This window comes from Bos javanicus, chromosome 10 (assembly GCF_032452875.1).
Source record: "Bos javanicus breed banteng chromosome 10, ARS-OSU_banteng_1.0, whole genome shotgun sequence".
NCBI lineage: Eukaryota > Metazoa > Chordata > Mammalia > Artiodactyla > Bovidae > Bos > Bos javanicus.
In genome coordinates this window covers 14,095,647-14,122,715 of record NC_083877.1, presented here as the reverse complement: position 1 = coordinate 14,122,715, position 27,069 = coordinate 14,095,647, and the positions used below count along the sequence as shown (strand labels likewise).

Sequence of the window (27,069 nt, the reverse complement as noted above, 5' to 3'; positions counted from 1 at the left end):
ACTCAATAATACAAGGTTTTAAGTTGGTGCAGTAGGCTTACAGAACAGCTGGCAAAACAGCACTGTTTGTCATTGACTTTACAATGCAAAATTAGGGCTATCTTTGTGTCAGCAGTTATGCATTTTTAAGCAGATGTCACTGATATTAGATATAAAACAACAATAGGGATCCAGGCCCTGGAGGTAAAGTCAGGGTGGGAAGCAGTCCGTGCCTCTTTCTAAATGAAGCTCACCCCTGCTTGCAGTGTTTAAAAGAACACGGGGCATATAAGATCCCTTATCTTTATAATCATTTGCCAGGATTCAAAACTCTTTGGGGAAAATAAATTTCTGGCCATAGTTTTTTTTCTTTTTTTCCTGGAAAAATATTAGTAACAGCAACTGTGTGTTCTAAAATAGTCCTAATTTCATAAATTTTACTTCATTGTCTTTATAACCTAGAGATCTCCAATTTTGTGTTTATGAACCATTCTGGCTCCCCTGAGACTCCTGGCAAAATAAAAATTTAATGAAAGCAGAGACTTAATAGTAACAAAGATGAGAAGTTTAAGTTCCATTTATGATAGCACTTTTTTTTTTTTTTCCCCATGAGAGTCTTTATTATTACCTGGTATTTTCTTACTGATGGTGTATCTCCATCGCCCAAGAATGGGGACCTGGTCTGAATTGTTCCTCCCAATGTGCCTCTAATAGTCCTTGGCACATAGTCAGCACTCCACAGATGGTAACTGAAGAAACCCAATGTGACAAGTCCAATTACAAAGATAGGAGTGAGCTGCTTTGAGAGTGCAAAGTGGAAGTCATACAAGAGTATCAGGATGTTAATTATAGTGTATTAGTTCAGGCTGTTGTATCTGAATGCCATAGACTGGAGGCTTATGAACAACAGAAATTCCCCACTCTTACCTCTTCCTCCTTCCAGCCTCTGGCAACCACTAATCTACTTTCTGTCTCGATGGATTTCTCTGTTCCTATCTCTACTCCTATATTCACTGGAATACTCATTGGAAGGATTGATGCTGAAGCTGAACCTCCAATACTCTGGCCACCTGATGGGAACAGCTGACTCATTAGATAAGACCCTGATGCTGGGAAAGATTGCAGGTGGTGGTTTCCAAATACTCGGGTGTGTTTGCACCTGAGTTTTGTGTTGCACTGTGAAAACTGGTACACCGTGGTATACCTTGGCATATTTGTCACATGGAGGAGGAAATGGCAACCCACTCCAGTATGCTTGCCTGTAAAATTCCACGGACAGAGATGTCTGGTGGCCTACAGTCCATGGGGTCCAAAGAGTCAGATACAACTGAGAGACTGAGCACGCACACATGCCTCTTAATGAAGGGAAAAAATATTAGTAAAAATGAAAAAGTGTGATGCCATCCATACAAGGAGCCGAGTCAACAAACAAAATATATATAAAAATACTATGAACGAAAGACTCGAAAGACAAGTGCTAAGGTATAACCCACAAAATAAAATCAGTCATTTGCAAAGTATTGCCATGATCTACACATATTAATTCAAGTATTCTGTATTTTGCAAAAAAAGTCATTTAAATTTTGTCATTCACTTCTCATACTTCTTTATGTCTTTGTTAATGTCCCTCTTTTATTTTTTTTTAATAGCAAAACTGCCTTATGGCCAATGAGTTATGCAGCAAAAATGCTTGAGGTGAAAATAGTTGCAGCAAAGATGTCCACAGCAAAGATGTTTATGGACAGAGTACCTGGAACTGATACAAGCCATTGTAAAAAGGGTGCCAAATGATGGCTGCCCAACTCTGTGAATATACTAAAAGTCACTTTTAAAAGGGAGAATTTTATGGGGTATAAATTAAATCTCAATAAAGCTATTGTTTTAAAAGGGGTGTCACAGTGGTTACGAGCACAGTCTGGATTCCTACATTTCTGGATTCGTGATCCTTGCTCTGATACCAGCTGTGTTCTCTTTGCCCATCCAATAGTTAACATTTCTGAATCTTGGTTTCTTCATCAATAAGATGAAGATAATAATAATATCTCCTTCTAGGATTATTCTGAAGATTAAACAATTTAGCATCCCCAAAGCACTGAAAATAACCCCTGGTACCCGGAAGAAGTGAGTTGTTATCACTCTGGGGGAGTCGGGGAGGGAACAGGAGTTCAACTGTGAGCACACCCCGAAGTCAGAAACCTCTTGGGCTCTATTCCTTGCCACCTGGAAACTTAACTACAAAGAAAGATCTTTTGTCATAGAAATTGACTATGCCATGAACATATCTGAAACAACAATGGCATGTTTTTCCATTTGGAATACAATTTCCTACCTTCACTCTTGGGGGGGAAAAAAAGGCTTCCAACAGCTTTATGGAGATATAATTCATAAACCTTAAATTCACCCTTTCAAGGTATACAATTCAACGTCTAGTAGATTCCCAGAATTGTGCAGCCATCACCACTGTTTAATTCCAGGACACTTCATCATCCCCAAAGACACCTGACAACCATTACAAGTCATTCCCCACTCTCCCTGCCTCCTCCTTCCAGCCTCTGGGAACCACCAATCCACTTTCTGTCTCTACGGATTTCTCTTGTCCTACCTTTATTCTTGGAAAGGCATGTGGAAATGAACTGTGCTCCTTCTGGGGTCGCCAAAGTTTCCCCTCAGATTCCAGAGGGAAAATAAATGTTTTCTGATCAAGTACAGCTGGGAACAACCTAAGTTTAAAAAAAATATTAAAATCAAATTTGCTATCCTTAAAGCTTCAAAATTGTAATTTAAAATAATGCTTCCTAGTTAAATTACATTTTATAGGAAATATTCTATTGGTAATTACAACAAATTTGACCAACTTTAGTATTGTTACCACGATAAAACTGCAGTTGTTTATTAAGCATAAGAACTTCCAAGTCTGATAAGGGCCATTATAGCATGGATAAAAAGCTATATCTCTGGCTGAGTTTATATGACTTACAATTGACAGAATTACTGTACTATAAAACATTTATTGGTTAAAAAAAATGCCGTATTTTATTAAATTAAGTCACAAGATAGCCAATGTTAAATATATTAAAAATGCTATTCCTAAGCAGTTCATCCTCATATCTTTAAACTTCTAGTGTTCTATGTAATTGCAAAGACTTAAGGATCAATGTCTTTGCAATTACAACTGGCTTCCCAGGTGGCGCTAGCAGTAAAGAACCCGCCTGCCAATGCAGGAGACCTGAGTCACAGGTTTGATCCCTGCATTGAAAAGATCCCCTGGAGAAAGAAATGGCAACCCACTCCAGTATTCTTGCCTGGAGAGTCCCATGGACAGAGCAGCCCGGCGGGCTACAGTCTACAGGGTCGCAATGGTTGGACATGCCTGAAGCCACTTAGCACTGAGGATAAAAGTGTTAAAGGTCTTCCTTGTTAAGCAGTCAGGAGTTCCATGGGATAGCAATGCGCAAAAAAAATAAAGTTATAAGAATGTGCATATGCATGTAACATAGGTCTTAATTTAAAGCAGGTTCCAGTTCTTTAAAATAGTTAACATAATTCAGGTCAATTGATTCTATTGTCCACTTCTGTAAAATTATCACTAAAAAGCAATTTATAGACTTCTGGTTTCATTTCAACATGGAAAGAGCTTGGAAGTTATCACGCCAACCCTCACAATAAGAAACAGCTGAAGAAACAGAAAAGCAACTCTTCTTAGATACATCAAAGAACTGAGGAAACTGCAGGGAAAGCTGCTGCCTTCAAAACTGGAAAAAGCAGTGGATAAAACCCAAGAGCAGAAACCTGCTGCTAGAGCCAGTACTGGAAGAACACTTAAATTTTAATCAACAAAGTGTTGGAGGTTCAGAATAGATTCACTTGAAAGTTAAAATCTCTGAGGGGCCAAGTCTTAGCACAGCCTACAATTTCATGAGTTTTACTTCTAGGAGCCCCACCTTATTTTCTCTGTGAACATCAGAGGAAAAACCCCTTCCTGCTTCTAGCAGGGCAAAGAGCAGGAAGAGAGGCCATTTCAAAACACTCCAAGCTCTGTTCTTTGTTCTGTTCTCTGCAATGAAGGCTGTGTCTCACGGAGAACTATTTTACCAGAGCCTTATCTGATCTGAAGGAGGGCAATTAGCCAACTCCAGCCCCCTTTGGTCTTCCTATCTCACCAAAGAGGGGAAAAACGCTGAGAAAAATTTGTGAAGAGTCCAGGGGCACAGACCTTCCAAAAGATTGAGACCTAATCACAGGATTATTGAATGCTTCCCCCCAACACACACTACATCCACTTCTGCAGACACAAGATTACAGATCAAGAACTGCAAGGCTCAGATTCTACATAGGAAAGAGATTCTAGGGAAACACAAACACAGTAGAGAGGCTAAAAACAAAGATAATTGGTGAAATGAAACCTCAGATACCTACAGTTATAGCAGACGGCGTAACTCCTGGCCAGAAAAATGCCTACTTACACTAAACGCCTACTTACCTGCCTGGTATTCTCTGTGTGGTTTTTCATCTGTCATTAATTTTGGAAAATTCTTAATATCTTATAGAAAAACCTGCCCATTTTTTCTACCCCCTCAGTAGCACTGAGTACTAGGGTGGCTTTATATGTTTTGCTAATTTGTTAGTTTTCTGTAACAAATTAGATCACAAACTAATGGACCACAGCCCTGTCTAACTCAATGAAACTATGAGCCATGCCATGTGGGGCCACCCAAGACGGGCGGGTCATGATGGAGAGGGCTGACAGAATGTGGTCCACTGGAGAAGGGAATGGCAAACCACTTCAGTATTCTTGCCTTGAGAACCCCATGAACAGTATGAAAAGGCAAAAAGATAGGATACTGAAAGGGGAACTCCCCAGGTCAGTAGGTGCCCAATATGCTACAGGAGATCAGTGGAGAAATAGCTCCAGAAAGAATGAAGAGGCTGAGTCAAAGCAAAAACAACACCCAGTTGTGGATGTGACATGATGGAAGTACAGTGTAATGCTATAAAGAACAATACTGCATAGGAACCTAGAATGTTAAGTCCATGAATCAAGGTAAATTGGAAGTGGTCAAACAGGAGATATAGCAAGAGTGAACAGTGACATTTTAGGGATCAGTGAACTAAAATGGACTGGAATGGGTGAATTTAACTCAGATGACCATTATATCTACTACTGTGGATAAGAATCCCTTAGAAGAAATGGAGTAGCCCTCAGAATCAACAAAAGAGACCAAAATGCAGTACTTGGATGCAATCTGAAAAACAACAGAATGATCTCTGTTCGTTCCCAAGGCAAACCATTCAATATCACAGTAATCCAAGTCTATGCCCCAAACACTAATGCTGAAGAAGCTGAGGTGGAATGGTTCTATGAAGACCTACAAGACCTTCTATAACTAACACCCCAAAATGATGTCCTTTTCATTATAGGGGATTGGAATGCAAAAGTAGGAAGTCAAGAGATACCTGGAATAACAGGCAAATTTGGCCTTGGAGTACAAAATGAAGCAGGGCAAAGGCTAACAGAGTTTTGCCAAGAGAACGCACTGGTCATAGCAAACACCCTCTTCCAACAACACAAGACACAACTCTACACATGGACATCACCAGATGATCAACACTGAAATCAGACTGATTATATTCTTTGCAGCCAAAGATGGAGAAGCTCTATACAGTCAGCAAAACAAGATGGGGAACTGACCGCGGCTCAGACTAAATTGAAAAAAGTAGGGAAAACCACTAGACCATTCAGGTATGACCTAAATAAAATCCCTTACAGTGGAAGTGACAAATAGATTCAAGACATTCAATCTAACAGAAAGAGTGCCTGAAGAACTATGGATGGAGTTTTATAACATTGTACAGGAGGTAGGGGTTAAAGCCATCCCCAAGAAAAAGAAATGCAAAAAAGCAAAATGACTGTCTGAGGAGGCCTTAGAAATAGCTGAGGAAAGAAGAGAAGCTAAAGGCAAAGGAGAAAAGGAAAGATAAATCCATCCGAATGCGGAGTTCCAAAGAATAGCAAGGAGAGATAAGAAAGCCTTCCTCAGTGATCAATGCAAAGAAATAGAATGGGAAAACAGTAGAATGGGAAAGACTAGAGATCTCTTCAAGAAAATTAGAAATACCATGAGAACATTTTGTGCAAAGATGGGCACAATAAAGGACAGAAATTGTATGGACTTAACAAGCAGAAAATATAAAGAAGAGGTGGCAAGAATACACAGAAGAAATATACAAAAAAGATCTTAATGACCCAGATAACCATGATGGCTCATCTAGAGCCAGACATCCTGGGGTGTAAAGTCAAGTGGGTCTTTGGTAAGCATCACTATGAACAAAGCTAGTCGAGGTGAAGGAATTCCAGCTGAGCTATTTCAAATCCTAAAAGAAGATGCTGTGAAAGTGCTGCGTTCAATATGCCAGCAAATTTGGAACACTCTGCAGTGGCCACAGGACTGGAAAAGGTCAGTTTTCATTCCAATCCCAAAGAAAGGCAATGCCAAAGAATGCTCAAACTACTGCACAGTTGCACTCATCTCACATGCTAGCAAAGTAATGCTCAAAATTCTCCAAGTGAGGCTTCAACAGGACATGAACTGAGAACTTCCAGATGTTCAAACTGAATTTAGAAAAGGCAGAGGAACTAGAGATCAAATTGCCAACATCCATTGGCTCATACAAAAAGCAAGAGAATTCCAGAAAAACATCTACTTCTGCTTTATTGACTATGCCAAAGCCTTTGACTGTGTGGATCACAACAAACTGTGGAAAATTCTTCAAGAGATGGGAATACCAGACCACTTTACCTGCCTCATGAGAAATCTGTATGCAGGTCAAGAAGCAACTCTTATAACTGGACATGGAAAAACATACTGGCTCCAAATTGGGAAAAGAGTGTACTTCAAGGCTGTATATTGTCACCTTGCTTATTTAATTTATATGCAGAGTACATCATGTGAAGTGCCAGACTGGATGAAGCACAAGCTGGAATCAAGATTGCTGGGAGAAATATCCACAACCTGAGATGGGCCGACGGCACCACTCTTATGGCAGAAACCAAAGAGGAACTAAAGAGCCTCTTGATGAAAGTGAAAGAGGAGAGTGAAAAAGCTGGCTTAAAACTCAACATTCAAAAACAAAGATCCAGTCCAATTACTTCATGGTAAATAGATGGGGAAACAATGGAAACAGTGACAGACATTCTTTCCTAGGTGCCGGGAGCCGGCATATTGCATATTGAGTGCATATTGCATATTGAGTGCAGCACTTTCCACGGCATCATCTTTCAGGATCTGGAATAGCTCAACTAGAATTCTATCACTGCCGGGAGCCAGCGTGAGGAGCTCCACCCATGACACAGGTCATGAGGAAGGAGGCTCGGCATATGCAAAGGCGGGATCGAGCCTCAGGAGTCCCCCTGGAAATTCTTGAGTATCTACCCCCAAAACCAGAGTCTGCCTACTTTCTGCTTTGTGCTTTCACCTACACCTCTGACTTTACGGGGGGCTGTCCCCCACTACCTCTCTCTGAAAAAAGAGTTAGCTTACAGCTCCAGTTAATAATTCCTGGGTGTGACAGTGTTTCAACCTACAAACTCCTTTGGAAATCCTCTAGCCTGCCTGAGTAGGTTTTTTCGGCCACATGTGATTGTTCAGAGCCTCCCAACTGTGAGAGGGAGGAGATGTTCTAAACTGTCTAAACACAGATTCTTCTGAGTAGTTAAAAGATTGATTAGAAATTGTATTGGTGAAGGGTTTTTCACTTATTGAGCCAATGTTTGCTGCTAAGTCTCCATACCCCTTACCTACTGTGTCCTTGGCAGTGTATTGATTGATATAATGGGTGTGTAGAAATGTAAGTAGTAGCTCAATGTTTGTAACCTTGGACCCTTGAGTTAATTCTTTTCTTGACTGAGCCCACCTCACCTTTGCCCTATAGGAATGCAGCTTTGTCCAATGCTTTTTTGGAGGCTGGTGCCTGACTTTGGAATAATCACCTTTAGAGAAAAATAAGTTCCTTAAAATGTTAACAGGCCTCCTGGCCAGAAGATGATGTAGTTCACCTGAACTTTTGCATATGCTAAGTTTGAAAGCCTGGCTTCAATTAGGACCAGGAACTGCTGTCCTTGCATGACTCCACCCCTTCCCCCATTATCCTCTATGCACAACTTAAGGTATAAAAACTACTTTGGAAAATAAAGTGCAGGCCTTGTTCACCAAAACTTGGTCTCCCCATGTCACTCTCTCTCCCAAATTCTGGCTGAGTCTCCATCTGGAGCGTGGAACCCGCCATGCTTGCTAATTATGCCTGGGCTTCTAAGATCCGACCGGGGAGGCCTCAGTGTCTCCTCTCCTTCGGGAGAACGGAAGGACGCCTGCGGCCTACGTAAGTGGTGCAAACTTCTTGTCTTGAAGTTTTATTGGTCTCCCGCATAAACCAAGCTACTCAGCCTCTTTTCTCCACTGAATTTTCCTACTGAGCTATCCTCATCCTATTACTCTTTATATCTTTGATAAAATATTTAAATAAATAGGTCACCGACGCCGTCCCCGCTTCGAATACCCTGGATCAGCCAGGGCTGGTCCCCAGCACCTAGGCCTCCAAAATCACTCAGATGGTGATTGCAGCCATGAAATTAAAAGACGCTTGCTCCTTGGAAGAAAAGTTATGACCAACCTAGACAGCGTATTAAAAAGCAGAGACATTACTTTGGCAACAAAGGTCCATCTAGCCAAAGCCATGGTTTTTCCAGTAGTCATGTATGGATATGAGAATTGGACTATAAAGAAAGATGATCGCTGAAGAATTGGTGCTTTTGAACTGTGGTGTTGGAGAAGACTTTTGAGAATTCCTTGGACTGCAAGGAGATCCAACCAGTCCATCCTAAAGGAAATGAGTCCTGAATATTCATTGGAAGGACTGATGCTGAAGCTGAAACTCCAATACTTTGGCCACCTGATGCAAAGACCTGACTCACTGGAAAAGACCCTGAGGCTGGGAGAGACTGAAGGCAGGAGAAGGGGACAATGGAGAACGAGATGGTTGGATGGCATCACTGATGCGATGGAAGTGAGTTTAAGTAGTCTCCAAGAGTTGGTGATGGACAGGAAAGCCTGACATGCTGCAGTCCATGGGGTCACAAAGAGTTGGACACGACTGAGTGACTGAACTGAACTGAATTGCTAATTTGTTAGGCAAAATAGTAATATTGGTTTGGCCAAAAAGTTTATTCAGGTTTTTATGTAAGCTGTTATCAGATCAGTCGCTCAGTCGTGTCCGACTCTTTGCGACCCCATGAATCGCAACACGCCAGGCCTCCCTGTCCATCATCAACTCCCGGAGTTCACTGATACTCATGTCCATCGAGTCAGTGATGCCATCCAGCCATCTCATCCTCTATCGTCCCCTTCTCCTCCTGCCCCCAATCCCTCCCAGCATCAGAGTCTTTTCCAATGAGTCAACTCTCGTATGAGGTGCCCAAAGTACTGGAGTTTCAGCTTTAGCATCATTCCTTCCAAAGAAATCCCAGGGCTGATCTCCTTCAGAATGGACTGATTGGATCTCCTTGCAGTCCAAGGGACTCTCAAGAGTCTTCTCCAACACCACAGTTCAAAAGCATCAATTCTTCAGCGCTCAGCTTTCTTCACAGTCCAACTCTCACATCCATACATGACCACAGGAAAAACCATAGCCTTGACTAGACGAACCTTTGTTGGCAAAGTAATGTCTCTGCTTTTGAATATGCTACCTAGGTTGGTCATAACTTTCCTTGCAAGGAGTAAGCGTCTTTTAATTTCATGGCTGTAATCACCATCTGTAGTGATTTTGGAGCCCCGAAAAATAAAGTCTGACAGTGTTTCCACTGTTTCTCCATCTATTTCCCATGAAGTGGTGGGACCAGATGCCATGATCTTCGTTTTCTGAATGTTGAGCTTTAAGCCAACTTTTTCACTCTCCTCTTTCACTTTCATCAAGAGGCTTTTGAGTTCCTCTTCACTTTCTGCCATAAGGGTGGTGTGTTATAGATGACCCTAAATGAACTTTTTAGCCAACCCATTATATAGTTCAATTTGTATTCCTATGGTTCAACAGTGCTATTAAACATTTTTCACATGCTTACTGGTCATTTGCATTTCCAGCTCTGTGAGTAGTCCACTGATGTCGCTTTGTCTGTGCCGAGGTTTTTATTATGATTATGGCAAGAAAGCACTTTGTATTTAACAGTGTTAGTAATTTTTGTATCACATATGTTGGAACTGTTTTTCCTATTTGTTATTTTATGATGCTTCTTAAAAATTTTTATTTTTTGTTTCAAAAAACTTCAAAGCCACAAAGAATTTGAAAGGATAGTGAGCATGCAAATACCCTTCACCTAGATGACCAAGTGGAAACAGCTTGTCCCCTGTGCTTTGTCTCCCTTTGTCACTAGGATGTAGTCATATTCTGAATAAGTGGGATTTGTGTACTGCCTTGTAACAACGCAGAAGAGGATGGCTCTAAGGGGGTCCAATAACTGAGTGAGAATATACCTTCTAATCTATGCTTATCATTTAACAGAAACCTCTTCTTTCCTTCTCATTGTTTCTCACTATTATTTATTTGCTTTGTTCTTTTTTCCCCCCCTCAAACACTAGTGTAACCGAATATAAAATGAAGATTTCTGTGCAGTTCTGATGGTGTTGGTACAGATGGTAGTCACCCTCCTAGTGTCAATAAGCAAAGGGTGGTCGTTAAGAACAGTGTGAGCAGATATCTCATGCAATAAAATCTGTGCAAGCCAGCAATGATAAGAGGAAGAACCTCACTTTGACACAGAAGAAGAATCATTGCCAAAGTGGGAATAATAATGAAGCCTATTTTGAAAACAATACAAAAGCACTTTGAGCTCTTTGGAGAAAATGTACCACTTTTGACAATATCCTTATCATTGTTTTCTGAATGACTGCTGGGAGAATCTTCCATTTGCTGGAATCCATTGTCATCATGTCGTGTACCTACTGGGTTTTGTCTCTACTAGACAAAAAAACCACCAGATTTTTTCCTTGAGCAATACTGGCGAAAAAGGAAAACCATCCTCTGAAAATTAGACTTCTTGGCTTTTATATACCTATGGTGTAGGAGAGGACACTTGCAGACAGTTGACTGGACTCTAATCTGGGCCTCATTGTTCTTTTTAAGTTTTAAAAATTGAAGGATAGTTGGATTATGTGTGTTAATTACTGCTATACAGCAAAGCGATTCAGTTATACATATATATGCATTCTTTTTTAAAATATTATTTTCCATTATGGTTTATCATATTGACTTTAGCACTTTGTGCTATACAGTAGGACCTTGTTTATCCATCCTATATATAAAAGGTCACATCTTCCACTCCCAGGGACTGCCTTGGACCTGCTTACTTTTAAGACCCAGTTTGGACTCTCTCCAGTTTTTGACCATGGCTCACTTCATTTTCAAATTTGAGGCCACTTTAGCCTCCCAAATCCACAGCAATGACTGAGATGCTCCCCCAGGCTTGTAGGGCTCCTACGAACTTGCCAGGCTCCCATCTTCCTGATAAGACAGCCAGTGGTTGTATTACTTTATTGAACAGGAAAGGAAGGATGCAAAGACCCTTTCTGGGTTCCAGCTCCACGCCCCAGTTCACATTTTTCTCCATTCTTCCAGACCCTAACAGGGGCAAGGGCACTCCGTGGCCATGGAGAACTGTGCAAGCAAAGTGCTCTGCCAGAATCTTTGTATTTGGTTCTCTGCTACCTAGTCTGTTCTCTTCAGCTATCATAGCGTGCAAAACTGCAGCTCAGAAACTCTGTGCTCTGTCAAGAGGAGAAGACAAAGAGGAACTGGAGACAGGACAGGAGAACTTTCTTGAGGGCTGGTGACACACAGCTCGTCTCTGTCCTACTTCCCCTGCCTTCTCCACCTGGAGCTTTTTTATCGCTGTGTGTCCACTCCACCTCTTGGATGGACACTCCCCGCCTACCACACATCCCCTGGCTGCCATCTAAACAGTCCTCCCGCTTGGCCTCGTGCGGCTCTCTTGACTTATTATTATTTTTAATATTTGTTTATTTGGCTGTGCTGGGTCTTAGTCGTTGCATGTAGGGTCTGGTTCCCTGACTTGGGATCAAACCCAGGCCCCCTGCACTGGGAGTGTGGAGTCTTAACTGCTGGACATGAGGGAAGTCCCTGTTGTTTTCATTTAGAACTGAGTCAATATGAGGTAGTAAAATAACCTCCAGTATTTTCTTCTTCAAGAATCCCTTTTGTTATTTTCCCTACAGATTCCTTGTTTCAAACAATGATTTATATAAACCTATTTGAAAATCATATTTTTATTCTCAAATTAAAAAATCTAAGATAGGGCAATTCCCTGCTGGTCCAGTAGTTAAGATTTCATGCTTTCATTGCCAAGGGCATGGGTTTGATATCTGGTGGGGCAACTAACATCCCACAAGTTGCATGGTATGGCCAAAACAAACAAACAAAACCCTAAGATATAAATGACTTCAAACTAGACAGACTAGTGAAGGGTTGCCTCTGCCAAGGGATGATGGCTGCCTGTGGCACTACCTTCATGGAGGGGAAAGGGAAACGGGTACACTGAACACCTGAGGCTCTGTTCCCCACTACAAGAGCTGGGACCTGGTTGTATCTCTGGGTTTCTCCCTGAAACTTGACCTCTCTGTTTGATGTGATTCATTTACCCTTGATATATATTTATGATGCAAAAAGGACTACAGGGTTTTAAGCTTCATACAAAACCCTGATCTACGTTCACTTCAATTCAGAATGCCTAGACTGAAGAAGGTCCAAACTAAGAAAAGGTTATTTCTCTTTTTATTTTTTAATTTTTTTTTTACTATGGTTGGCTTACAATCAGTTATACATATATACTCACCTAGAGTATATACACTCATCTAGAGTCAGACATCCTGCAATGTGAAGTCAAGTGGGCCTTAGGAAGCATCACTACAAACAAAGCTAGTAGAGGTGATGGAATTCCAATTGAGCTATTTCAAATCCTGAAAGATGATGCTGTGAAAGTGCTGCACTCAATATGCCAGCAAATTTGGAAAACTCAGCAGTGGCCACAGGACTGGAAAAGGTCAGTTTTCATTTTAATCCCAAAGAAAAGCAATGCCAAAGAATGCTCAAACTACTGCACAATTGCACTCATCTCACATGCTAGTAAAATAATGATCAAAAGTCTCCAAGTCAGGCTTCAGCAATACATGAACTGTGAACTTCCAGATGTTCAAGCTGGTTTTAGAAAAGGCAAAGGAACCAGAGATCAAATTGCCAATATCTGTTGGATCATCCAAAAAGCAAGAGAGTTCCAGAATAACATCTATTTCTGCTTTATTGACTATGCCAAAGCCTTTGACTGCATGGATCACAATAAACTGTGGAAAATTCTGAAAGAGACGGGAATACCAGGCCACCTGACTTGCCTCTTGAGAAACCTGTATGCAGTTCAGGAAGCAATGGTTAGAACTGGACATGGAACAAGACTGGTTCAAAACAGGAAAAGGAGTACGTCAAGGCCGTATATTGTCACCCTGTTTGTTTATATATGCAGAGTACATCATGAGAAATACTGGCCTGGAAGAAGCACAAGCTGGAATCAAGACTGCCGGGAGAAATATCAATAATCTCAGATATGCAGATGACACCACCCTTATGGCAGAAAGTGAAGAAGAACTAAAGAGCCTTTTGATTAAAGTGAAAAAGGAGAGTGAAAAAGTTGGCTTAAAGCTCAAGATTAGGAAAACTAAGATCATGGCATCTGGTCCCATCATTTCACGGCAAATAGATGGAGAAACAGTGGAAACAGTGTCAGACTTTATTTTTGGGGGCTCCAAAATCAATGCAGATGGTGATTGCAGCCATGAAATTAAAAGACGCTTACTCCTTGGAAAAAAAGTTATGAACAACCTAGCCAGCATATTAAAAAGCAGACGCATTACTTTGCCAACAAAGGTCCATCTAGTCAAGTCCATGGTTTTTCCAGTAGTCATGTATGGATGTGACAGTTGGACTATAAAGAAAGCTGAGCACCGAAGAATTGATGCTTTTGAACTGTGGTGTTGGAGAAAACTCTTGAGAGTCCCTTGGACTGCAAGTCTGATCCAACCAGACTAAAGGAGATCAGTTCTGGGTGTTCATTGGAGGAAGTGATGTTGAAGCTGAAACGCCAATACTTTGCCCACCTGATGCGAAGAGGTGACTTATTGGAAAAGACCTTGATGATGGGAAGCATTGAAGGCAGAAGGAGAAGGGGACGACAGAGGATGAGATAGTTGGATGGCATCACCGACTCAATGGACATGAGTTTGGGTGAACTCCAGGAGTTGGTGATGGTCAGGGAGGCCTGGTGTTCTATGGTTTATGGCGTTGCAAAGAGTCGGACACGACTGAGCAACTGAACTGATACTAATGCTGATACATATTCTACTCTTTTTTAGATTCTTTTACTATATAAATCATTACAGGGTATTGAGTTCCCTGTGCCATACAGTAGTTCCTTATTAGTTATCTATTTTATACATAGTTGTGTGTGAAAAGGTCATTTCCCTTTAACTCAATACTAATTTTAATAAATCATCTCTTAGGCTGTATTATTAATGTATATGTTAGTTGCTCAGTCGTGTCTGACTCTTTGTGACCCGATGGACTGTAGCCCCCCAGGCTCCTCTGTCCATGGAATTCCCCAGGCAAGAGTACTAGAGTGGGTAGCCATTCCCTTCTCCAGGAGATCTTCCTGACTCAGGGACTGAACCTGGGTCTCCTACATTGCAGACAGATTCTTTACCATCTGAGTCACCATTTCAAGCAAGTTTATTACTTTTGTTTTGTTTACCCTGGATACCAAAATCATCTTTACAGTAAAGCACATATGACGGGCTAAGAACTATAAAGAAAGCTCCAGATGATCTAAATAGCATAAAAATGGATTTGCTTTAAAATATTTCCTATAGGAATTGAATTTGGCACGTTGTTGTTATTGTCTAGTTACTAAGTTGTGTCCGATTCTTTTGTGACCCAATAGACTGTAGCCCACCAGGCTCCTCTGTCCATGGGATTTCCCAGGCAAGAATACTGGTGTGGGTTGCCATTTCCTTCTGCAAGGGATCTTCCTGACCCAGTGATTGAATATGCATCTCCTGCATTGACAGGCAGATTCTTTCCCATTGAACAACCAGCGAAGCTGTTGAATTTGGGATATGCTTTACTAAAAATACAAAAGATGTAACACCAAAACTAGGACCCTGAAATAACTGTCATGATGGCAAGCATTAAAATGCAATGAAAATAACAAAGAATAACTTTATTAAAGTCTAAATTCTGCCATTAACTTCATATGCAAAACTTGTATGGAAGTTAGAATGCATATAAAGCAAAGGAAAATTTATCTTTACAGTCATCTCACTGAGTGAGAAAAGTTGTTTGTTGGTTTTGTACTTATTTTAGACCCTAAAATGGTTATTTTACTTACCATTTGGAAGCATGAGAAGAGTATAAGTTATAATCAATAGGAGTTGTTAACACATGTTGGTGTACAACGTTTAAATACTTCTCGATGTGTATCTGTTACAGAAAAGTTAAAGTTTAGGCCATTAGAGTGGACTGGAAATCCTCACCTAATTTTCTCCATTACATTAGGTTAACCCTCTGACTGATGTAATTAAGCCAAAAGACATAACATGCTATGTGTTTATTACAAGCCTAAGGTATCATTAGGCATCTCAAGGCCAAATTACTTTATCCCAAAAAGCATCATAAACAGTTGAGACTCAAAGCTGAAGTGACCTGCAGCATTTTTCACAAATGAAACTGCACAGTAGTCAGTTTGCTACTTGGTCGGGGGAACTTGCTAGGTACAATGGACACAGAGTAATGTCTTTCTCTTACCAGGACTTCAACCAAGCATCTGAGGAAAGAGTTTGGCCTTTAAGTAACAGATTATTTTAAATGGCCAAACCCAAAGACTCCAGCTGGGTCCAGCCCTCTCACCATCACGTTATATAGGACAACAGCATGCTAACCCAATGAGGCAACAACATATTACCCCATCTCTCAGCCTCAGGAGCTGAGCTAGGAGGCCAGTAGGATGCAACAGTGAAGGCTGGAAGCAAGAGTAGAGATGCTGATAGAGGTCTAGACAATGGAGGTGGTCTTTATTGGAGCCACGTGCTAATAGATCCTGGTTTTGTATATGAGTGTTATCCTAGTCTGAAGATTGGATTCTCCTGTGCCATTAGGTCCATCTATAATAATGAAGTTCCTATTTACTTTTTAAAAAATATTTATTTATTTATTTGGCTGTGCCAGGTCTTCATTGCAACACGTGGGATCTTTAGCTGGGGCATGTGAACTCTTAGTTACAGCATGTGGGATCTCGAACCCTGACCAGAAATCAAACCCAGGCCCCCGCCGGCATTAGAAGCTTGGGGTCTTAGCCACTGGACCACCACAGGAAAGTCCTCCTATCTACTTGAGTTCTATTTCCAGTGTTATGTACTAGGTTATAATATTTAAAAATTACTTAATATTAAAACACTTAAGCTATTAAGGAAGAGTAAACTCTATTTTTTAGAATCCCAGTGATTCTGATAGAAACTCTCTACAATGTATTGGTATGAATCCTTTTCTGTCAGGCATACTGTTGGACTAAGAGTAGTTATTTTTAAAATTATAAATTCTTTTTATCAAACCACATTTTAGGGGTCATAAATTACTGCATAATCATATATTATCCATGTCTCACATTCTTTGTGGCCTGTGACAGGATGTAAATCAATCAATCAGCTAATAATCACCATTCTTAAAAAAGGAACAGGATGGGAAAGCTGATGACCAACCAAAGCCCCCTCTGTTCCAGAATTACACAGAGCCTGTGAGAAGCACAGTTCTTCTGGAGGAATCTTTGTCTCCTTCCAGGATTTTATTTAATATCTAAAGCTCTACTTACTTTTAACCCCATTTCAGTCCTTTTGATGGCTGTTTCAAGATTCTGAATGTCTAGAGCCCCGCCTTTTTCCTCAAGCGGGAATTTTGTTAATTTCTCCCTTAATTCATAAAGATCTTCATGGACCTAGAGAGAGAAAAATGTAAAAGAATACATAAATATTACACCTAAAAGAGTTACTTAGCTTAAAGGTTTGCAATCTGCTTGAATTGCTAAAGACAATAAAGTTGATTTAAAGGTGGTGTTCATTGAAAAGACTGTCCTTATAGTTCTAGGATATGCTTTATTAGAAGCACATTATGGCTCCAGTTACTGTCTTTCAGATTTTGAAAAATTAAGATTTTATACAATTTTCTATTTGTCCTTCCCCCATTAGAAACGGATCCAAGATAAAATTGCAACCCAAATACCTTCTGCTTTCTCTGGTGGAAAAGAAGGTGAGTCAGATATAAGAAAAAGTTCATTCCAAACTCTGATTTCTACTAATTGATTGAGAGGTTAAAAAGAAAAAAGAAAACTTTCAGAAAAGAAAGGTTCTAGTGAAAACAGTGCCTGTCAAAAGAGAATTCTAAATATGTTGACAGGGTCTGTTGGTTTTCCATTCTAGCTAGATCTTCCCCACTTAGTGCGCTGAAGAAGCAGTTCTGTAGGGGTGGCCTTAATTTTGTTTTATGTACTCAGAAATGAAAACAATCCATGAAAAAGCAACATGTCATTACTTGAACATTTTCCTTCAGTTCATATTTTCCTTAGAAATGATGAATATTTCTCCAAAGTCAAGCACCCTCAGAGTAACGTGAGCATTATGAAATTAGACAGCACAAGATTCTCTGCCTTCATATTAGAAACCAAACTTCCAGAAACAAATACAGATGGCACCAATTATGGCATGGGCTGCTGCCACAAGAGAAACATTTTGCTATGCAAATTTATGAACCCAACACCTGTTTCAGCAATAGTCACACCAATAACAATCTGCAGATTGGGTGGCTAAAGGCACTTTGAAACAGTTACCTTTTTCTCTGTTGGTATAACTGGACCTATACATTGATCCAGCCTATGTTATCAGTTACTCTCAAACATTCCCAAGGAGCCAAGTATTTGAAAGATCAAAAGATTTGCATCTTTTCACTGATGAGCAGCACAATCTGGCAGACAGATCAGGTCATTTGTACCCTGCACAAATTATTATATTGAGCCTCCAGGGCTCACAGATTGAAATTTGAACACACCTACTGTTTGCTGATAGGCACTAAGGATGAAGATGTATTAATATTTTTTTCTATTTTTTTGTCCAAATTACTGCTGCAAGCTATTTACAGTCTATTGTCTAAAGACATTTGGAAAGTACAAAAAGGCAGTTCAAGGGCAAGCCCACTTCCAGGCCCATAATTTTGTGGTTTCACTTTTTCTTTTTTAAGATTTATTTATTTATGGTTGCACTGGGTCTTCATTTTTCTCTAGCTGTGGTGCATGGACTTCTCATTGTGGTGACCTGTTGCAGAGAACAGGCTTTAGGCACACGGGCTTCAACAGTTGTGGCTCTAGAGAGCTGGCTCCGTAGTTGTAGCTCACAGGCTTAGCTGCCACAAGGCATTTGGGATCTTCCAAGAGCAGGGATTGAACCCGTGTTCCCTTCATTGGCAGGAGTATCCTTAACCACTGGCCCACCAGGGAAGCCCCTGGCTCAACTTTTGAATGCACTGAATTTCCTTCTTGTGGCTCTAGTATCTGTAGCTTCATGTATCCTTGTATAATTATACCTGTCAACTGCTGGAGGGAGTGAAAACAACACTGGACTATTTATCAGGGAACTGAAAATCTGGCTACTTCTTCTGTTTTGTAGGAACCATTATGTCTTCATAGAGTTGGGAGATAATATGTAACAGTCTAATAGTAATAACTTGGTAAAAGGCAGATGAACATGATTCCTTGTTCTATTACTAGTCACACAATGTCCATGCACACCACCCACATTTCCTCTAGTGTCCTCACCAAGGGGGAAAAAGAGAATTACTCTTCTTATGTAATGAAAATGAGACAATACATGTGTAAATGATCTAATATAGGCTTTGGAATCAGACAGCTATGAACTAGAATTCTATTTCCTTCTTTACTAAACTGAGATAGGCAAATTTACTTTTTTTTTTAGAGCCTTAGTGTTCTTATCTGTAAAATGGGGATAAATAGCATCTTTCAACATAGTGGCAAGAATAAAATGAGTTAAAAAGATGTAAAGTGCTTTGTCCAGGGCCAGCCACAGAGGAGGACACTGAGCCAATGTTAATTCTTTTCTCCTAATTGGTAAAACCTAGTGAAACACTTTGTATGTAACTGGCACTTAGTTAATATTCATTGACTTGAATTACTCCCTTAATCTTTCTGAAGAGCTTTTTACTTTCCTAGCCAGGTATTGTCTTCTTCCCTCTTAGTAACTGCACAGCTGTTTGTATAGCCGCAACAGAGACAACTACTATAGGAAATGTTTCACCAGACCTGGGTAGAAAAAGATTAGGTTCTAAATCTTTGTTCTTTCTTCAAATAGATTCACTCTCCCATACTGAAATTTTATGTGTCACCCATCATTTTTGTGATTATCAAATACATTGTGTTCCATACATTTCCCACTTGGAGAAAGATTTCGACAGTTTGGGGACAGGGCTACTTAATAAGAAGCTCTCAAAAGATTTAATGCACACAAAAATTGCTCTACAATTTAAATTATTTTTTAGACTTTTGCCATATCATGTGGCTTGTTGGATCTTAGTTCCCCAACCAGGGATTGAACCTGGGCTCTTTGCATGAGGAGTCTTAACCACTGGACCACCAGGGAATTTCCTAGAATTTAAGAGCCATGCAACACCATGTTCATGGATTGGAAGAATCAATATAGTGAAAATGAGTATACTACCCAAAGCAATTTATAGATTCAATGCAATCCCTATCAAGCTACCAACAGTATTCTTCACAGAGCTAGAACAAATAATTTCACAATTTGTATGGAAATACAAAAAAACCTCGAATAGCCAAAGCGATCTTGAGAAAGAAGAATTGAACTGGAGGAATCAACCTACCTGACTTCAGGCTCTACTACAAAGCCACAGTTATCAAGACAGTATGGTACTGGCACAAAGACAGAAATATTGATCAATGGAATAAAATAGAAAGCCCAGAGATAAATCCACGCACATATGGACACCTTATCTTTGACAAAGGAGGCAAGAATATACAATGGATTAAAGACAATCTCTTTAACAAGTGGTGCTGGGAAATCTGGTCAACCACTTGTAAAAGAATGAAACTAGACCACTTTCTAACACCATACACAAAAATAAACTCAAAATGGATTAAAGATCTAAACGTAAGACCAGAAACTATAAAACTCCTAGAGGAGAACATAGGCAAAACACTCTCTGACATACATCACAGCAGGATCCTCCATGACCCACCTCCCAGAATATTGGAAATAAAATCAAAAACAAACTAATGGGACCTAATTAACCTTAAAAGCTTCTGCACATCAAAGGAAACTATTAGCAAGGTGAAAAGACAGCCTTCAGAATGGGAGAAAATAATAGCAAATGAAGCAACTGACAAACAACTAATCTCAAAAATATACAAGCAACTCCTACAGCTCAACTCCAGAAAAATAAACGACCCAATCAAAAAATGGGCCAAAGAACTAAATAGACATTTCTCCAAAGAAGACATACAGATGGCTAACAAACACATGAAAAGATGCTCAACATCACTCATTGTCAGAGAAATGCAAATCAAAACCACTATGAGGTACCATTTCACACCAGTCAGAATGGCTGTGATCCAAAAGTCTACAAATAATAAATGCTGGAGAGGGTGTGGAGAAAAGGGAACCCTCTTACCCTGTTGGTGGGAATGCAAACTAGTACAGCCACTATGGAGAACAGTGTGGAGATTCCTTAAAAAACTGGAAATAGAACTGCCTTATGATCCAGCAATCCCACTGCTGGGCATACACACTGAGGAAACCAGAAGGGAAAGAGACACGTGTACCCCAATGTTCATCGCAGCACTGTTTATAATAGTCAGGACATGGAAGCAACCTAGATGTCCACCAGCAGATGAATGGATAAGAAAGCTGTGGTACATATACACAATGGAGTATTACTCAGCCATTAAAAAGAATACATTTGAATCAGTTCTAATGAGGTGGATGAAACTGGAGCCTATTATACAGAGTGAAGTAAGCCAGAAGGAAAAACATAAATACAGTATACTAACGCATATATATGGAATTTAGAAAGATGGTAACAATAACCCGGTGTACGAGACAGCAAAAGAGACAGTGATGTATAGAACAGTCTTATGGACTCTGTGGGAGAGGGAGGGGGTGGGAAGATTTGGGAGAATGACATTGAAACATGTAAAATATCATGTAAGAAACGAGTTGCCAGTCCAGGTTGGATGCACGATACTGGATGCTTGGGGCTAGTGCACTGGGACGACCCAGAGGGATGGTATGGGGAGGGAGGAGGGAGGAGGGTTCAGGATGGGGAAAACATGTATACCTGTGGCGGATTCATTTTGATATTTGGCAAAACTAAGACAATTATGTAAAGTTTAAAAATAAAATAAATAAAATAAATAAATTTAAATTAAAAAAATAAAGCAGAAAAAAAAAAGACTCAGTTTTGTCAAAAGCAATCTTATAATTCCATTTCTTTGCTAGTCCTAGGATCACACTTTGAGATAAGAGCTAAAGATAAGAGTTTAAATGAATCATTCTCATTTTATTGTTGTATGGTATACACTCCTGGCAAACCAGATAGAAGAGGTTGAAAAAGAATTCAGTCGGTGCAGTTCAGTCACTCAGTCGTGTCCAACTCTTTGCAACCCCATGGATGCAGCACACCAGCCCTCCTTGTCCATCACCAACTCCTGGAGTTTATTCAAACTCATTCCATCGAGTCAGTGATCCCATCCAACCATCTCATCCTCTGTCGTCCCCTCTCCTCCCGCCTTCAACCTTTCTCAGCATCAGGGTCTTTTCTAGTGAGTCAGTTCTTCACATCAGGTGGCCAAAGTTTTAGAGTTTCAGCTTCAGTATCAGTCCTTCTGGGGAATATTCAGGACTGATTTTCTTTAGGATGGACTGGTTGGATCTCCTTGCAGTCCAAGGGACTCTCAAGAGTCTTCTCCAACATCACAGTTCAAAAGCATCAAATCTTCAGTGCTCAGCTTTCTTTATAGTCCATCATTCACATCCATTCATGACTACATATAATATTAATTTTTTCCCTCATTATACATATTCTACATTGTATCAGGGAGAATTTTACACTGTATATATGGATCAGACTCAATAATTAGATTAAGGGGTGGCCTCTCTTTCTCTACATAGCCCTCCACTTAAGTGTGTACAAAGTAACCCTTTCAAGCAAGTAGGGGTGTTGATCAACATAGATATGATTATTCCTAGTTCTTCCCAAAGAGAGATCTGGCCTCTGCCATTAGACCCTGGGACATGATCACTAGGCCCCCAGAGCATCCTGTTTGATGGGAATGGGGTTTATGATGGGGACTTTGAGCTATGCTGTATCAGTTCTAATCTCTAGAGGAATTAGACTGAAATCATTGGTCTGCTGTCTGGGAAGGGCTGAAGACTAAAGTCAGCCAAATGGGCATTGTGATTGAGCTCCAATAAACCTCTGGACATTAAAGTCTTGGGAAAGCTTCCCTAGTTGGCAATAATCTGTATATGTTGTCATATATCATGACTGAAAGGAGGTAATGCTATGACTCCACTGGGAGAAAATGGCTGGAAGCTCCATTTGAACCCCTTCTGGACTCTCTGCCCTGAGCCTCTCTTCCCTTGGTTGATTTTAATTTCTATTCTTTTGCAATAAAAACACTGTAATTATAAACACAGTGCTTTTCTGAGTTTTGTGAGTGCTCTAACAAATTAGCCAATGTGACATGGTTGGGGCTTCCAAAAGTGTAGACAGCTGGTCTGAATTAAGGATAGTTCTAGGGACCCCTGAACTTGTGCCTGGTGTCTAAGTGAGGGCAGTCTTGTGGAGACTCTTCCCTCACACTTGGCAGTCTGGCCAAACTCATTCTAGGGTGCTGGTGAAAGCAAGGATAAGAAAAGGTAAGGTAAGAAGATCTGGGTATGATTCATATTGAGGAAGTCTATAAAATTGGTGAGTTTAGGGGTTTAAAGAAGTCTCCCAGAGGGAAGGACCAAATCATGGCAGGAAGAAAAATTAGACCAAGTGCAGATCTGAGTAGAGTTCTGATAGTCCTTAGGGAAATTACTTCAAACTTTTAGTCAAGTAGAGCTAAATATGAGTTGAAGGTGATGATATGTCAAAAATGTTTCAAAACCATCACATATAAATGTGGGGGGGGGGCGGAAAGTAGTGCTTTTAACATTCTGGAAAAATCTGAGTGTAACAGTCACAAACTGAGTTGAACTGAGAAATCAAAACTTTCCTGATGTCCCCCCCTCAGATTAGAGAGTTACTTTCCTGTGCTTTTCATCACCTTTCCACATTCAAAGTTTAACTTGATTAGCAAGCTTTTATCTTGTTTCCAAGTAAGGAATTTTTATTATTTTTATTGGTATATAATTGACATAAACATTATATTAGTTTCACATAGACAACATCAGTCAATATTTGTACATATTGCTAAATGATTGCCACAGTAAGGCTAGTTAACATACATCACCATATATAGTTATAATACAACTTTTTTCTTGTGATGAGAACTTGTAAGATTTACTCAGCCACTTTCAAATATACAGTATTATTACTGTAATCACTATGGTGTGCATTACATCCCCAGAACTCCATTATATGCAAGGGACTTTTAGAGTGAAAAAAATTGGGGTACTCCCATCACTTCATGGGAAATAGATGGGGAAACAGTGGAAACAGTGTCAGACTTTATTTTGGGGGGCTCCAAAATCACTGCAGATGGTGATTGCAGCCATGAAATGAAAAGACGCTTACTCCTTGGAAGCAAAGTTATGACCAACCTAGATAGCATATTCAAAAGCAGAGACATTACTTTGCCAACAAAGGTTCGTCTGGTCAAGGCTATGGTTTTTCCAGTAGTCATGTATGGATGCTAGAGTTGAACTATAAAGAAAGCTGAGCGCCAAAGAATTGATGCTTTTGAACTTGGAGAAGACTCTTGGGAGTCCCTTGGACTGCAAGGAGATCCAACCAGTCCATTCTGAAGGAGATCAGTCCTGGGTGTTCTTTGGAAGGAATAATGCTAAAGCTGAAACTCCAGTATTTTGGCCACCTCATGCGAAGAGTTGACTCATTGGAAAAGACTCTGATGCTGGGAGGGATTGGGGGCAGGAGGAGAAGGGGACGACAAAGGATGAGATGGCTGGATGGCATCACCGACTCAATGCACATGAGTTTGGGTGAACTCCGGGAGTTGGTGATGGAAAGGGAGGCCTGGCGGGGTCGCAGAGTCCGACGCGACTGAGCGACTGAACTGAACTGAAGAAAAGTAGCTACTTCCCTTGTAGCTCAGCTGGTAAAGAATCCACCTGCAATGTAGGAGATCAAAAGCAGTTCATCTATTTCAACTTTCGCCCAGATACGTGTCTGATTTGTATCTCCTCCATTTCCTTACATCATAGGATTAAACTTTTCAGAATATAACATTTAAAAATGGTGCCTCAGTGGAACATGGATTTTTCCAAAGTAAAGGTCCCAATGGGGTGTATCGTCCTGGAGTTTTACCAGAGGCAGATTGGTCGTGCTTCGGCCGCGCAACCTCCATCGTCAGGCTCAAGAGGTGTGTGAGGCTGGCGAGAGAGGTCTAGGTTGGCACACTTGGGAGTTCTTTAAACCGTGGTGTTGGAGGCAATCTGAGAAGCAGCGCTTTAAGTGGGTAAGCGTGAGTGGATGGGCTCTGCTGGGCCTCGCTCGCTCAAAGTGTTCTAGCTGGACAGGGTTAGGAGAGGCCCATTTCCCACCTGGATTAAGATAGATCCGACGGGGTCTTGGTTTTCCTTCTCCTGGGCCATGCCTACGGCCGGGCGGGGTCCCTCCTCAGGAAGGCGCGGTCTCCAGAGTCGTGTACTTGCCGCGGAGGGAGCTCGTCCCCATGGCAACGCCACGCGAAGCCCAGCCTGGTCCACGCCAGGAGCGGAAGAGGGGGCAAAGGAGGAGGCAGGGCCGGCCGTGCCTCTGAGAACGCGCCTTTCTCGCGCGTCTCCCCCGCGCACCGGCGGCTGTGGTATCGTCCAAGGCGGAAGTGGCTCCGGGAAGGAACCTGTCCGCGGGCGCAGTGATGGCTGCGGGCGTCCCTTGCGCGCTCGTTACCAGCTGCTCCTCCACCTTCTCCGCAGACCGGCTAGTGCAACGTGAGTAACGAGGCTCCTGGGCCGACCTCCAAGCCCCAGTACGAGCCTCGGCAGGCGGCAGTCCCAGCACCGCGGCCTCTCTCGGGTCCTCAGTCCTCGCCGCGAGCCCTGGACTCTTCCTCCCCTCGGTGGTGGCCCGAGGCCCCTCGGGTGCTCCTCAGATGTGGTCATGGTGCCTAGTCCCCCAGGTGTCCCCTGTTAGCTACAATACTCGTTGCTTCTCTGTCTCTGCTTGGCCCACCATGGGGTTTGTTCCAGCGTTTTCTGTTAAGTAGGACCTCAACCCTACTGTCGGCGGGCAGCCATTGAGGGGAACAGAAAAGGCTCTCTGGGAATTGAACCTAGGAACGCGAGCGTCAGGTGCAGGATTCGTGATTTATGTTGTCATTCCTGCTCTTGAGGTAGAGTGGTTCCTCTGCACCCCCCGCCCCATGTGCATATGTTAAGACTTGTTAAACTTGCCCCCTCCACTCTGAGTTATTCACTGCCTTGCCTTCCTCCTGAGACGAGGCCCTCCGCCAGCAAGCATTCGTTTTTGATTATTACTGGACCTAGTATTTTTCCCTCTAGACCCTCATAGTGGTTGTCAACTTAAGTCACTCTTCAAAGAATCGTAGGCGAGGAGAGGGGACCAGTGGAGTAGAGAGAGCATAGGGTTTGGGCCTCGACTCCTCCACTGAGACTCCCAAAGTTGATTATAACTCAGGACTCCGTTTCAAATTGTGGCTTCGAGTCAGAATGATGATTCTCAGCTGTAACCTATGCTTTTCAGTTTTCTGATCTGTAAAGTGGTGATAATTTTCACATGACTGTTGTGCTTAACACTTTGAGTGATCAGTTGGTAAATGGTAAATACTATTAATAGAGTACATTATCTCTCTAGCCCTCGGTTTCCTGATCCTGAAAGTGGGGCGTGCTAAGTCGCTTCAGTCGTGTCCCACTCTTTACGGCCCCATGGACTGATGCTCGCCAGGCTCTTCTGTCCATGGGATTCTCCAGGCAAGAATACTGAAGTGAGTTGCGAAGATCTAGGGGATCTTCCCGACCCAAGGATCGAACCCGCCTCTCTTATGTCTCCTGCATTGGCAGACAGGTTCTTTACCACTAGCGCCACTTGGGAAGCCCTGAAATGGGACATATGAATCTACCTCACGGGATTCTTTGAAGGATAGATGATGTGACATTTTGAAAGCATTTGGTAAACTATAAAGCATTATATAAACGTAACTTTTCCTTGTACTGGTCAAATGACAGAATTAGGCAGGGTGTCTCTCCAGCACAAATACTATATAACTTAGTTATCATTTGTGATCACCTAGAATGTTCCTTGCCAGACTAAAAAGTTTAATTATACACTAAATGGTAACCAGCTGCTTTAATTATCCCATTTCCTTACCTCTCAGCAGTGCTCCTTCTCATTTATTTCCTTTCTTTTTAAAAATTGTTTTATTGTAAAAGTAGTGCATAGTCCATTAAATAAGATTTAGCATAATGGAGAAAAGGAAATGTCAGCCAGGGTCTCATCACCCAAACGCAAATACTGTGTTAACATTCCTGTGCATTTACTTCCAGTTTTTTTCCCCCCAATGCAGACTTTAAAAAATTGGTAATTGCATTTCCAATATATATACAATTTTTATCCTGATATTTTATAATAGTTTTAACATTTTATATATAGCATGTTATATTTTTATTTTACATATAAAAATTCAAATATTGTATCTGAAATATTAAATATATTTATATAAATGTA

At 41.1% G+C, this 27,069-nt stretch overlaps 2 protein-coding genes across 6 annotated transcripts in view; one reads left to right on the top strand and one right to left on the bottom strand.

The window, feature by feature from the left end:
* Positions 1-25,122, bottom strand: part of IQCH (IQ motif containing H) — a 229,497-nt gene extending 204,375 nt beyond the window's left edge. Inside the window, 4 exon segments of the mRNA XM_061430164.1 lie at positions 2,582-2,699; positions 15,473-15,564; positions 16,949-17,071; positions 24,927-25,122. Coding sequence (XP_061286148.1) covers positions 2,582-2,699; positions 15,473-15,564; positions 16,949-17,071; positions 24,927-24,977 — 384 coding nt within the window. The 5' untranslated portion in view covers positions 24,978-25,122.
* Positions 25,123-25,187: 65 nt separating this feature from the next.
* Positions 25,188-27,069, top strand: part of AAGAB (alpha and gamma adaptin binding protein) — a 74,101-nt gene continuing 72,219 nt past the window's right edge. For 2 of the 5 annotated variants that reach the window (XM_061430167.1, XM_061430168.1), the window contains exon 1: positions 25,190-25,316. In XM_061430167.1, coding sequence (XP_061286151.1) covers positions 25,244-25,316 — 73 coding nt within the window. In that variant the 5' untranslated portion in view covers positions 25,190-25,243. Of the gene's footprint in view, positions 25,317-27,069 lie in introns of all 5 variants that reach the window. The other 3 variants (XM_061430166.1, XM_061430165.1, XM_061430169.1) reach the window with 3 other exon arrangements.